We start from the raw sequence: 15004 nt of genomic DNA on the forward strand, positions 1-15004 counted from the left end.
AGTATGGTGGCATGTCAGTTTCCCCGGCACCTGGAGGAAACTGTCTATCTAGACCCGTTCCAGTCCAGTTTCCGGCCCGGATACAGCACGGAGATGGCTTTGGTCGCGTTGGTGGATGATCTCTGGAGGGCCAGGGATAGGGGTTGCTCCTCTGCCCTGGTCCTATTAGACCTCTCAGCGGCTTTTGATACCATCGACCATGGTATCTTGCTGCGCCGGTTGGAGGGATTGGGAGTGGGAGGCACCGTCTATCGGTGGTTCTCCTCCTATCTCTCCGATCGGTCGCAGACGGTGTTGACAGGGGGGCAGAGGTCGACCCCAAGGCGCCTCACTTGTGGGGTGCCGCAGGGGTTGATTCTCTCGCCCCTTCTGTTCAACATCTATATGAAGCCGTTGGGTGAGATCATCAGTGGTTTCGGTGTGAGGTACCAGCTGTAAGCTGATGACACTCAGCTGTACTTTTCCACACCGGGCCACCCCAACGAAGCTATCGAAGTGCTGTCCCGGTGTCTGGAAGCCGTACGGGTCTGGATGGGGAGAAACAGGCTCAAGCTTAATCCTTCCAAGACAGAGTGGCTGTGGATGCCGGCATCCCGGTACAGTCAGCTGAGTCCGTGGCTGACTGTTGGGGGCGAGTCATTGGCCCCGATGGAGAGGGTGCACAACTTGGGCGTCCTCCTGGATGAACGGCTGTCTTTTGAAGATCATTTGACGGCCGTCTCCAGGAGAGCTTTTTACCAGGTTCGCCTGGTGCGCCAGTTGCGCCCCTTTCTAGACCGGGATGCCCTATGCACGGTCACTCACGCCCTCGTGACGTCTCGTCTGGATTACTGCAATGCTCTCTACATGGGGCTCCCCTTGAAGGGCATCCGGAGGCTTCAGTTAGTTCAGAATGTGGCTGCGCGGGTGATAGAGGGAGCCCCTCGTGGCTCCCATGTGACACCTCTCCTGCGCAGACTGCACTGGCTACCTGTGGCCTTCCGGGTGCGCTTCAAGATTTTGGTAACTATCTTTAAAGCGCTCCATGGCATAGGGCCGGGCTACTTACGGGACCACCTGCTGCTACCGAATACCTCTCACCGACCCGTGCGCTCTCACAGAGAGGGACTCCTCAGGGTGCCGTCTGCTAGACAGTGTCGTTTGGCGACACCCAGAGGAAGGGCCTTCTCTGTGGGGGCTCCCACCCTCTGGAACGAACTCCCCCCAGGACTCCGTCAACTTCCGGATCTCCGAACTTCCGCCGCGAGCTTAAAACATAGTTATTCATCTGCGCAGGACTGGACTAGATTTTAAATTTATATTGGTTTTAATGGGTTTTACTATTTATATTGTTCTTTTTAATTATTTGGCTGTGTAGAATAAGTTTTTTAATTGATATTTTATTCTGTATTTATATGTACTTTTTTATTTGCCTGTGAACCGCCCTGAGTCCCTAGGGAGATAGGGCGGTATACAAATACGCTAAATAAATAAATAAATAAATAAATAAATAAATAAATAAATAAATAAATAAATAAATAAATAAAATAGAACCGCTGCTCTTCCAACATGCCGCAGAGTGGTTGTATTGGGGTTGCGGGCCAAAGATCAGGTCGAAATGGATCGCTGAAGGTCCCTGCAAAGGATTCTGGAGATTTGGGACGATTAAGCATCGTGAAAACCCACCTCAGTGAGTATCTCCGTCCCATCCTAAAATAAAACATTTGGGCTGGTGAATGAGGTGAGTTTAGAGCATGCGCAGAAGGCCATAACAGACTGGCAGTTTCATTTTAGATCAGAGGCAGTAAACGCTTACTTTGCTACTAATGGGATATATTTTATTTAACAGATTGTTGGAAGGGACTTTGTAGGTCATCCAGCCCAACCCCCCGCCCAAGCAGGAAACCCTACCCTCATTTCAAACAAATGGTTGTCCCAACCTCTTCTTAAAAACTTCCAGTGATAAAGCTCCCACAACTTCCCAAGGCAACTTCTGTTCCATCAATTGACTGTTCTCACTGTCAGAAAAATTCTCCTTATTTCCAGGTTGAATCTCTCCTTGTTCAGTTTCTATTCATTGTTCCTTGTCTGGCCTTCAAGTGCTTTGGAGAATAGTTTGACCCCCTTCCTCCTCTCTGGGGCAACCCCTCAAATATTGGAAGATGCTTTCCTGTCTCTCCTGGTCCTTCTCTTCACTAGACTAGCCATGATGCCCCACTTCCTGCAACCGTCCATCGTATGCTTCAGCTTCCAGTCCCCTCAACATCCTGGTTGCTCTTCTCTGCACTTTTTCTAGAGTCTCAACCTCTTTTTTATAGTGTGGGGACCAAAACTGGATGCAGGACTCCAGGTGTGTCCTTACTAAGGTTTTATAGAGTGGTCTTAGTACCTCCCTTGATCTTGATTGAATCCCCCTATTAATGCAGTTTAGGATTGAATTGGCTTTTTTGGCTGCCGCTGCACACGGCTGGCTCCTATTTAGTTGGTTGTCCACTAAGACTCCAAGGCCAATCTCTTCCCCCCAATCCTTCCTTATCCAGTTCTTTCAACTCTTTGGGGTCAGCTCTTGGCCCACCTGCCACTGTCACCCTGTCAGGACGATGGACAGACCCCGCTTTACCCTGGAGATGGATGATGGCCTTGGAGAGGATTTGAATGCAGCCGCGAAGGAGGCAGCTGGGGAGGACCATGGACCGCCACCCTTGGAGACCCCTTTCCAACAAGAAGCCCCTTCCGTCGGCAAGATTGAGGTGAAATTGCCGTGGTTCCAAAGACCTAACAAGTAAGTAATTTATCACTGATACCGGTGAGAATTATTTTGCAGATTTTCATGACCAGAAAGAACTTTGCATTGATTTCCACCTGCATTGCCAGTTCGGCCCGTTGAGGGAGGAATTGGAGGCGAGGCTGGCCCTCTTTTAGACCCCCCTTTTTTGACATCAAGGCCCACATTGACTTTAACACCAAGGCCGTACGGACTGACTTGGAGGAGAATGGCTTGTCATCTGGACCTGGGAAAGTGGGGCCGTTTGGGTTTGGGGGTAGAATAACGGCCCCACGGAATCCTGGAAGTCCATGGTCCATCTCGCCAGCCAGGGAGCCTAGTCTTGCTGCAATGACATTTTGACATCTTGACCGGCTTGGATGGACTGCTGACTGTACTGTATTTTTATTGATGCGAAGATTTTCAACTGCGGACCTTCTTGCCCTGCGAGATTCCCCTCTCTCGCAGGTCTGGCCCTCCACACTATCGAGGGCACATCTCGAGGACGGGTTTTGGAACCCCGAGAGTTGGCATGCGAAATCTAGGAGGCTTAGGGGATTTTTAATGAACTGTTTTAATCGTTTTTTACCGGGGAGTTTTAAGGGGAATTTTAAGGGGAGGAAACTGACAGGTTTGGTTTTGGGGGTGGATGGGCCCGTCAGGAAGGGGCTAGGTCCACCATGTGTTGTGTAACTTAATAGGTCCTGGGTTTATGGCGAGGGGTGTCGTTCCAGTTTGTCAGGGTCAAGCTATTACTACGGTAAGTGGGAGAGGCAGATATGATGGAAGGGGGGGCACATCAGGTTTCGGGGGCTCGCCCTCGCTGTTTACGAGCGATTGCGTGCTCCGGCCCCCCAGAAATTTCCCGTGACCCGAGTGGCCAGGATAATCGGGACCTGGGCCTCCGGCTGATGTTATGTAATGCCAGGTCTGCGGTTAATAAAGCCCCCCTGATTTCAGATCTTATTCAGGAAGGGACCGCGGACGTTATGGGCGTTACGGAGACCTGGTTGGGCACCGAAGGGGGGGTCCCCCTAGTGGAGATGTGCCCACCAGGCTTCCGAGCATTCCATCAGCCGAGGGCCCAGGGTAGGGGTGGAGGAGTGGCGGTTATCATCAAGGAGAGTCTTGAGCCGAGGGAAACCACTGTGCCTCAGATAGCTGGGTGTGAATCCCTCTTCGTGAAGTGGGGTCGTAGAACTCAGGTGGACTTGTTGATCACGTACCTGGCTCCTTGCTGCGTGACTACAGCCCTGCCTGAGCTGTTGGAGTTGCTGGCCGGGTTGGCAGTTGAAACCCCCAGACTGTTGGTCATGGGGGATTTCAATTTGCCATCAGCCGGCGTAGCATCCTCGACAGCTCAGGAGTTCATGGCTTCCATGACGGCCATGGACCTGATTCAGTTAATTGACGGCCCTACCCGCGTCGGGGGAGGTACCCTAGACTTGATTTTTATCTCTGGCCAGTGGTCTAATGATCTGGTTTTAAATGATTTAGTTGTGGAACCTTTGTCATGGTCAGATCATTTTCTCCTTCGTCTAGACTTTCTGACCGCTACCCACCATCGCAGGGAGACGGAACCAATGCGTTGGTTCCGTCCCAGGCGCCTGATGGACCCGGAGAGGTTCCTGACGGAGCTTGGGCCGTTTCCCGAACACCTGGCCCACGACTCGACTGAAGAGCTAGTTGCGGCCTGGGAACGGGCCGCGGCTGGAGCTTTGGACCGTGTCGTGCCTTTGCGGCCTCTGACCCGGCGTCGGTCTCAACCAGCTCCTTGGTTCTCCGAGGAGCTGAGGGAGATGAAGCGCCGGAGAAGACGCCTAGAGAGTGCCTGGAGATCCAGCCGCTCTGAGGCTGACCGGACACTAGTTAGGTCCTATAGTAGGACCTACCTAGTGGCAATGAGGGTTGCGAAGCGTTCCTACGTTTCCTCCCTCATTGCGTCGGCAGATAACCGCCCGGCCGCCCTGTTTCGGGTGACCCGCTCGCTCCTTCAACAGGAGGGGCGGGAGGACCCCCTACAAGGGCGTGCCGAGGAGTTTAACGGTTATCTATACGACAAAATCATTCAGCTTCTGGACGGATTGGATCAAAATTGGGTAGATCCAGGCGAGGGTTCCGAGGCCCGTCTTGTTGAGGTGGTTTGGGATGACTTTGATCCTGTGACTCCCGAGGACATGGACAGGTTGCTGGGTAGGTTGAACGCCACCACATGTTTACTGGATCCGTGCCCCTCCTGGTTAGTACTGGCTACTCAGGAGGTGACACGAGGCTGGCTCCAGGGGATTACAAATGCTTCTTTGCGGGAGGGGGTCTTTCCCGCGGCCTTGAAAGAGGCTGTGGTGAGACCCCTCCTCAAGAAGCCTTCCCTGGACCCAGCTGTTTTAGGGAACTACCTGCCAGTCTCCAATCTTCGCTTTACGGCGAAGGTTGTGGAGAGTGTGGTGGCATGTCAGCTACCCCAGTACCTGGATGAAGCTGTCTATCTAGACCCGTTCCAGTCCGGCTTCCGGCCCGGATACAGTACGGAGACAGCTTTGGTCGCACTGGTGGATGATCTCTGGAGGGCCAGGGATAGGGGTTACTCCTCTGCCCTGGTCCTATTAGACCTCTCAGCGGCTTTTGATACCATCGACCATGGTATCCTGCTGCGCCGGTTGGAGGGTTGGGAGTGGAGGCACCGCTTATCGGTGGTTCTCCTCCTACCTCTCTGATAGGATGCAGACGGTGTTGACAGGGGGCAGAGATCGACTCAAGGTGCCTCATGTGGGTGCCACAGGGTCGATTCTCTCACCCCTCCTGTTCAACATCTATATGAAGCCGCTGGGTGAGATCATCAGTGGCTTTGGGGTGAGATACCAACTGTACGCTGATGACACCCAGCTGTACTTTTCCACCCCGGGCCACCCCAGTGAAGCTGTCGAAGTGCTGTCCCGGTGTCTGGAAGCCGTACGGGTCTGGATGGGGAGGAACAGGCTCAAACTTAATCCCTCCAAGACGGAGTGGCTGTGGATGCCGGCACCTCGGTACAGTCAGCTGCAGATGCGGCTGTCTGTCGGGGGTGAATCATTGGCCCCGATGGAGAAGGTACACAACTTGGGCGTGCTCCTGGATGGTCGGTTGTCCTTTGAAGACCATTTGGCGACCGTCTCCAGGAGAGCATTTTATCAGGTTCGCCTGATCCGCCAGTTGCGTCCCTTCCTGGACCGGGATGCCTTATGCACAGTCACTCATGCTCTCGTTACCTCTCGCCTGGACTACTGCAATGCTCTCTACATGGGGCTCCCCTTGAAGAGCACCCGGAGACTTCAGCTAGTTCAGAACGCGGCTGCGCGGGTTATAGAGGAGCGTCTCGAGCTCCCACATAACACCCATCCTGCGCAGACTGCACTGGCTACCTGTTGCTTTCCGGTGCGCTTCAAGGTATTGGTTACCACCTTTAAAGCGCCCATGGCTTAGGACCGGCTATCTACGGGACCGCCTACTGCCGGCTTCTATCTCCCATCGTCCGCACGCTCCCACAGAGAGGGACTCCTCAGGGTGCCGTCAGCCAAACAGTGTCGACTGGCGGCCCCCAGGGGGAGGGCCTTCTCTGTGGGAGCTCCGACCCTGTGGAACGAACTTCCCCTCGGACTTCGACAATTACCTGACCTTAGGACCTTTCGCCGCGAACTTAAAACTTATTTATTTCATATGGCTGGACTAGCCTGATTTTTATTTTTATTGGATGGGTTTTAAAATTGTGTTATTTTACGGGGGAGTATGTTTTTTAACATTTTGGGCATTTAAATTAGTTTTTTAAGGGTTGTTTTTAATTATTGTGTGTATTTATATTTTATCTGCCTGTTCACCTCCCTGAGTCCTTCGGGAGAAGGGCGGTATACAAATTAAAATATTATTATTATTATTATTATTATTATTATTATTATTATTATTATTATTATTATTATTATTATTATTATTATTATTATTATTATTATTAATGGCGTATGGGTTTCTTTGCGGTCCTGTGCAGGAGTCGTAAAACAATGCACAAACACAATTATTCATTTGTTTCCTGCTTCCGTTATTTTTCCAGATAACGGTGAACACATCCAATGCACCTTCCTCCTTCTATTTTCCCCACAACAACAACAGCCCTTTTGGGTTGGGCTGAGAGAGAGAGAGACTGGCCCAAAGTCACCCAGCCAGCTTTCGTGCCTAAGGCAGGACTAGAACTCACCATCTCCTGGGGATTGGCTCAAAGGCATCGAGCCTTCCAACCTATTATTAACCTTATTAACCTATTATTAATCTTCCAACTTTATTAATCTATATTCTATGAGCCAGTTTTCATGGTTAAGGTGGGATTTGATAATCAACGTCTCCTGGTGATTGACTCAAAGGCATCCAGCCAACTTTCATGGATAAGGCAAGGACTAGAACTCATCGTCTCCTGGTAATTGGCCCAAAATCACCAGTTACCTTTCATGGACCGAAGGACCGAATCCCACCTGGATCCTTTTCCTTTCCTTTCTGTTTTGCAGACCGGTTGACCCAAATAGCTTTGACATGAACCGTATTTTTACAGCCGTGGTTGAAGGAGATCCTGAACTGCTCAAGGGCCTAAGCGATTATCTGCAGAAAACGTTCAGTGTTCTCACGGACATTAAATATAGAGGTAGATCACTTATTGTTTCCTGCTCAGTCTCGTGCCTTTACATCTGCATAAGGTTGCTTTGGAAAATAAGTTGACCCCTTAATGTTGGAACACTGCTATCATGTACGTCTCTAGTCCTTCTTTTCTCTAGACTTTTGTTGTTAGTTGCGAAGTCGTGTCCGACCCATCGCGACCCCATGGACAACGTTCCTCCAGGCCTTCCTGTCCTTTACCATCCACTGGAGTCCATTTAAACTCATGCCTACTGCTTCACTGACTCCATACAGCCACCTCGTTTTCTGTCGTCCCATTCTTCTTTTGCCCTCAATCTTTCCCAGCATTGGGCTCTTCTCTGGTGAGTCCTTCTTTCTCATTAGGTGGCCAAAGTATTTCAGTTTCCTCTTCAGGATCTGGCCTTCTAAAGAGCAGTCAGGGTTGATCTCCTCTAGGACTGACCGGTTGGATGGCCTTGCAGTCCAAGGGACTCGCAGGAGTTTTCTCCAGCACCAGAGTTCAAAGGCCTCCATTCTTTGGTGCTCAGCCTTCCTTATGGTCCAACTTTCCCAGCCATCCATTGCAACTGGGAAAACCAGAGCCTTGACTATACGCACTTTTGTTGGCAGGGTGATGTCTCTGCTTTTTAGTACGCTGTCTAGATTTGCCATAGCTTTCCTCCCCAGGAGCAAAGTGTCTTTTAATTTCTTGGCTGCAGTCCCATCTGCGGTGATCTTGGAGCCCAGGAAAATAAAATCTGTCACTACCTCCATTTCTTCGCCATCTATCTGCCAGGAATTGAGAAGGCCGGATGCCATGATTTTAGTTTTCTTAATAGTTTTTTTTATTGAAAAAGTTTTAAAAAAACCAAAAACATTTTCCCCCCCCTTTCCCCCCCCCTCCCTCCCAGAAAACCCCCTTCCCCCCTGCCTTCCCCCGTCCCCAGCTTCCCGGGTCAATCACAAGGTATTGTTATACATAAACCAAACATAGAGTAAAATTTTTCCCTTCTAATCTAATTAACCTCATCCAAATCTTTTCATCTCCCAACCCCCTCCCCATTACATAAAATAATACTTCCTAATTATTCAAAGGCAATCTGATATTTCTTAATCTGATATCTATTTTGTAGATAATCAATCCATTTTTTCCATTCAATTAAATATCTTTCCTGCGTATTGTCTTTTAAAAAAGCTGAGATTTTAGCCATCTCAGCCAAATTAATGACTTTCAATATCCATTCTTCTATTGTAGGTACCTCTTCTTTCTTCCAGTATTGTCCAATCAACAACCTTGCTGCTGTTATTAAATTCAGAATCAATTTAGTCTCAATCCCTGTACAATCCGTTATAATTCCCAAAAGAAAAAATTGCAGCAGGAACTTTATCTTCTTCTTCAGTACATTTTGAATAATCCACCAAATTCTTATCCAAAAGGCCTTAATTTTCTTGCAAGTCCACCAAATATGAAAATATGTAGCGTCATCACAATCACACCTCCAACATTTTGCTTGGATATTAGGATACATACATGATAATTTTTTGGGATCTAAGTGCCATCTATAAAAAATTCTGTGCTTGTGTAAACTTAACATTTCTAACCCAGATTTTCTCCCATGTTTCCAACATTATTGGTTCCTGAATATTCTGTGCCCATTTTATCATACAGTCCTTTACCAAATCTTTTTCCGAATCTATTTCAAGCAACACATTATACAATCTCTTTATATGCTCCTGGGTCTGATTTCTAATTTGCTTTATTAAATTTTCCTCCCTTTGCATTATACCAATTTTTTGATCCTCTTTCCATCTAGCACTTATTTACCCATATTGAAACCAAGTATAATTCCTCCCTTCTTCATTTAATACCTGTAATGATTTTAATTGCAATATACCTCCTTCAGCATACAAAAGTTCTTTATAAGTAATCATTTCCTGTCTCTGTTCTATATTTATATTCTCTATTGCATGTCTGGAGCTCGCCCATATAGGAATCTTGTAGTCTAATTTATAAGAATATTTTTTCCAGACCCGCAAAAGAGTACTTCTCAACACATGATTCTTAAAAGCCCTATCCACTTTTTTTTCATAAAATAAATACGCATGCCATCCATATAACAAGTCATAACTTTCTATGTTCAAAATTCTTTCCTCCATTAAATTAAACCAGTCACTTATTACTGAAAGGGCTATTGCTTCATAATATAGTTTAAAATTAGGCATTTTAAAGCCACCTCTTTCCCGTGAGTCCTGTATTATTTTCTTTAACCCTTGCCTTTTTACCCTGCCATATAAATTTATTAATCCCAATCTGCCAATCCTCCAAATTTTTATCTTTCTTAATTATTGGTATCATCTGGAACAGAAACAAAAATCTAGGTAACACATTCATTTTAATAGCCGCAATCCTCCCCAATAGCGACAACTGCAATTTTTTCCAGACACTCATATCATTCTGAACTTTTTGCCATAACAAGTCATAATTATTCTTATAAAGTTTCTTATTCGATGAGCTAATATAAACCCCTAAGTATTTAACCTTTTTTACCACCTCAAATCCTGTTATTTCCTCTAGTTTTTGTCTTAATATTGAGTTTCAAGCCAACTTTTGCACTCTCCTCCTTCAAGAGACTCTTTAGTTCCTCTTTGCTTTCTGCCATTAGAGTGGATTATTAGAATGCCATTCTCTAGACTAGCCAAACCCAATTCCTTGTAGAGTTGAAGTCCACAAGACTTAAAGACCATTCTTTATGTGCTTTAGGCTTATTAATCATCTTAGTTGCTCTTCTTTGCAGTTTTTCCAAGGTCTCAACATCCAGAATGGGACTTTTCGGCTTGAACTCTTCACCCTGGTTATTTCTCCTTAAGGTTTTAGCCTCTGTGTTATTAGCCACAAAACTTTTCTCCTCGGCTGGCCCTCCCCCAGTCTTTCGCCCTGGCACATTGGCCACGGCCCCTCCGTCCCAGTTTCTTCACCGCAGCCCATTCGTCGAAGTACTATTCATGTCGGGCTTTTGGCCTGCACCGATTGGCTGGCTGCGAATTGTCCTAAGCAGCCAAAAGCCCAACGCGAACAGTACTTTGACGAATGGGCCGTGATGAAGGGACTGGGACGGAGGGGCCGTGGCCAATGTGCCGGGGTGAAAGACTGGGGGAGGGCCAGCCGAGGAGAAAAGTTTTGTGGCTAATAGCACAGAGGCTAAAACCTTAAGGAGAAACAGGCAGGGCGAAGGGTTAGAGCCGAAAAGTCCTAGACCCATCAACATCTGTTTTGTAATGTTCATTTGGCGCACCTGAAAAACCCTCCCACGAGTGCAAAATTACAGAATGCCTCTGTTTGCAACTGCTTTGGACTGCGGCTGCCCCCCCCCCCCCAGATCCTGCTGGCCCTACCAGGATCTGTTAGCCCAAATGCCCTCCAAAAGATGTTAGAAGCAACAAGTGCCTCCATCTCCAGATGTTCTCCAAATCCCTGAACTAGTTTGCTGAGTCCCCAATGTGAGCCTTTACAGAGAGATGGGACTGGACCAGTGGTGGGATTCTGCCGGTTCTAGGCAGTTCGGACAAACCGTTTGTTAAATTGCCGGTTCGCCCCGCCCCTTACCCCTCCCCACCATTACTTACCGGTGTCTGTTGGTGGCCGCGTGGCGCTTGGATCGGGTGGGCAGCGAGGCCACCGACCGAAGCTGGTCTCCATCCAAGCGTTTCTCTAGCCAGCGATTAAAGCGTGGCCAGCGAGGAGCTTGGATCGGGTGGGCAATGAACCGTGTGTCAATCACCTCGGCCTGCTGCTCATCCAGCAGGACTGTCCTGCGGCCGCCTCCCACCACGCAGCGCCAGCCTACCCTACCCCATCTGGAGAAAGAGTGATGGAGAGAAAGAGGGGGGGAAGAAAATGATGGAGAGAAAGAGAGATGAAGGATAGAAGGGGGAGAAAGATGAAGAAGAGAAAAGGGGGAGAAAGAGAAGGAGGGAGAAAGAGAGATTAAGGAGAGAAAGATGGAGAGAAAGATGAAGGAAAGAAAGAGAGATGAAGGATAGAAGGGGAGAAAGATGAAGAAGAGAAAGGGGAGAAAGAGAAGGAGGAGAAAGAGAGATTAAGGAGAAAGATTGAGAAAGAGGGGAGAAAGATGAAGGAGAGAAAGAGGGAGGGAGAAAGAGATTAAGGAGAGAAAGAGAGAAAGGGGGAGAAAGAGATGGAGAGAAAGAGGGAGGGAGAATGGATTTGTTCTGGTAATTGGTTTAACAAGCATGGCACTGAAAAAATGACTTATGACCGTTTTTCACACTTAATGAACATTGTAGCAAACTGTCATTAGGCAAAGAAGCTATGTTACATGACCACCTGGCCTCGCCCACCCGGTCACATGAAGCACCGCAGTTGTGACATGAGGGACATGGTTATTAAAAATGCTGCAACAAGCATAAATGATGACCAGACGTAAGTGTGAGGACTGGTCAAAAGTGTGAGAACCTGTCAGAAATCACCTTTTTCAGTCCTCTGGGTAATCCCTATAGGAACTACCGAGAGGGCTGAAAAAAGTGATTTCTGATAGGTTCTGACACTTTTGAACAGACCTCGCATTTATGACCATCTTCACATTTATGCCTGTTGCAGCATTCTTAACCATGTCACTCATTTCACAACTGCTTCTCTTCACTACGGTTACAAGATAGGGTGCAAAATGTAAAATGTGAAGACAGTCGTAAGTGCGAGGACTGGTCAAAAGTGCGAGGACAGGTCAAAAATAACTTTTTCAGCCCTCTGAGTAGTCCCTTGCACATAGGGACCACCCAGAAGGCTGAAAAAAGTGATTTCTGACAGGTTCTCGCACTTTTGACCAGTCCTCACACTTATGACCGGTCATCATTTATGCCTGTTTGCAGCATTTTGTGCACTACTCAGAGGGCTGAAAAAGTTATTTTTGACCTGTCCTCACACTTTTGACCGGTCCTCACACCTACGACTGTTCTCACATTTTACATTTTGCACCCCATCTTGTAACCGTGGTGAAGAGAAGCAGTTGTGAAATGAGTGACATGGTTGCTAAAAATGCTGCAATGAGCATTAATGTGAGGATGGTCATAAGTGCGAGGACCGGTAAAAAGTGCGAGGACTGGTAAAAAGTGCGAGGACTGGTCAGAAATGACTTTTTTTAGCCCTCTGAGTAGTTTCTATGCCCATAGCCATGGCCACCCGGTCACATGACCAGCTAGCCACACCCACCCAGTCACATGACCAGCCAGCCACGCCCACCCAGTCACATGACCAGCCAGCCACGCCCACCCGGTCACATGACCAGCTAGCCACACCCCAAAATAAGCCACGCCCACAGAACCGGTTTTTAAAAAAATTGAATCCCACCACTGGACTGGACTATAGTTCCCATGGCATAGGGCCGGGTTTCTTACGGGACCGTCTGCTGCCACCGAATGCCTCCCACCGGCCCGTGCGCTCTCACAGGGAGGGACTCCTCAGGGTGCCGTCGGCCAGGCAATGCCGACTGGCGACGCCCAGGGGAAGGGCCTTCTCTGTGGGGGCTCCCACCCTCTGGAACGAACTTCCCCCAGGACTTCGTCAACTTCCTGACCTTCGGACCTTCCACCGCGAGCTTAAGACACATCTATTTATCTGCGCAGGACTGGACTAGTTTTTTAAATTTTAAATGTTTAAATTTTAGATTTGGTTTTAAACTGGGTTTTATTATTTATATGTCTATTTTAAATATTTGGCCTATATAATAAGTTTTTTAGATTAATTGTTTTATTTTGTATATTTATGTGTTTTTTATATGGCTGTACACCGCCCTGAGTCCCTAGGGAGATAAGGCGGTATAAAAGTATGATTAATAAATAAATGCTCCTCAGCACTTGATTGTGCTATCTGGGTGGTGGGAGAAGCAACTCATGTCTGGAAAGTTCCCAAGGTGGGAAAAGTAAATCTTGGAAAGACTCTGGAGCAACATTTCTCCATTTGGCCTCTTGAAGTTGGGTGGACTTCAACTTCCAGAATTCCCCAGCCAGCTTTGCTTTTAATTCCGGAATTCTGGGAGTTGAAGTCCACCCAACTTCAGGTGGACAAAGTGGAGAAACACCACTCTAGGAAAGTGGAAGACGGGGCGGGCATCACCCAAGCTTCCTTCCCTGGGCTACTTTCTTCCAGATGGGAAGACAGGCAAGACCTGTTTGATGAAGGCCTTGCTCCATTTGAAAGACGGGAAGAACCCCACCATCTCTGAGCTCTTGAAAATAGACAAGGAGACCCAGAACCCAAAATCAGAGGAGTCTTTGGTCAACGCCGCCTGTACTGACCCCTACTACAAAGGTAAGGCTCCTTCATGGGAGGAGGGTGGAGAACTTTGTTTGCTAGGGTGGGGTGGCTAGAAGGACATCTTCAGTTTGGATAGGTTGGAACTTACTTCCTTCCTTCCTTCCTTCCTTCCTTCCTTCCTTCCTTCCTTCTTTCCTCATCCTCCCCATTCCTCCTCCTCTTCTTCTTCCTCCTCTACCTCTTCTTCTTTTTCCTCCACCACTATTATTTCTTCTTCTTAATAATAACAACAGAGTTGGAAGGGACCTTGGAGGCCTTCTAGTCCAACCCCCTGCCCAGGCAGGAAACCTGCCCGGGCAGGAATTTCAGACAAATGGCTATCCAACATTTTCTTAAAAATTTCCAGTGTTGGAGCATTCACAACTTCTGCAGGCAAATCGTTCCACTTATTGATTGTTCTAACTGTCAGGAAATTTCTCCTTAGTTCTAAATTGCTTCTCTCCTTGATTAGTTTCCACCCATTGCTTCTTGTTCTACCCTCAGGTGCTTTGGAGAATAGTTTGACTCCCTCTTCTTTGGGGCAACCCCTGAGATATTGGAACACTGCTATCATGTCTCCCCTAGTCCTTTTTATTAAACTAGACATACCCAGTTCCTGCAACTGTTCTTCATATATTCTAGCCTCCAGTCCCCTAATCATCTTGGTTGCTCTTCTCTGCACTCTTTCTAGAGTCTCAGCATCTTTTTTACATCACGGCGACCAAAACTGAATGCAGTATTCCAAGTGTGGCCTTACCAAGGCATTATAAAGTGGCACTAACACTTCACGTGATCTTGATTCTATCCCTCTGTTTATGCAGCCCAGAACTGTGTTGGCTTTTTTAGCAGCTGCTGCACACTGCTGGCTCATATCTAAATAGTTATCCACTAGGACTCCAAGATCCCTCTCACAATTACTACTATTGAGCAAGGTACCACATATACGGTAACTGTGCATTTTGTTTTTTTGGCCTAAATGTAGAACCTTACGTTTTGCACTGTTGAATTTCATTTTGTTAGATAGCGCCCAATGTTCAAGTCTGTAAAGATCAACTTGAGCCTATCTTCTGGAGTGTTGGCTATTCCTGCCAGCGTGGTGTCATCTGCAAATTTGATGAGTTCCCCATCTATCCCCTTGTCCAAGTCATTGATGAAGATGTTGAAGAGTCCTGGGCCTAAAACAGAGCCTTGGGGTACTCCACTGCATACTTCCCTCCATGTGGATGTAGTTCCATTGAGGACTACACGTTGAGTGCAGTTGGTCAGCCAGTTACGAATCCATCTGGTGGTGGTGCTGTCTAACCCACATTTTTCTACTT

The 15004-nt window shown here is 47.7% G+C and overlaps 1 protein-coding gene across 1 annotated transcript in view; it reads left to right on the forward strand.

The window, feature by feature from the left end:
• The window catches only part of LOC131188629 (transient receptor potential cation channel subfamily V member 2-like), a 99937-nt gene that overhangs the window by 18359 nt on the left and 66574 nt on the right, over positions 1 to 15004 (forward strand). The window contains exons 2-4 of the mRNA XM_058164008.1: positions 2576 to 2761; positions 7270 to 7403; positions 13539 to 13700. Coding sequence (XP_058019991.1) covers positions 2580 to 2761; positions 7270 to 7403; positions 13539 to 13700 — 478 coding nt within the window. The 5' untranslated portion in view covers positions 2576 to 2579. The remainder of the gene's footprint in view (positions 1 to 2575; positions 2762 to 7269; positions 7404 to 13538; positions 13701 to 15004) is intronic.

Source organism: Ahaetulla prasina, chromosome 1 (assembly GCF_028640845.1).
Source record: "Ahaetulla prasina isolate Xishuangbanna chromosome 1, ASM2864084v1, whole genome shotgun sequence".
Taxonomy (NCBI): domain Eukaryota; kingdom Metazoa; phylum Chordata; class Lepidosauria; order Squamata; family Colubridae; genus Ahaetulla; species Ahaetulla prasina.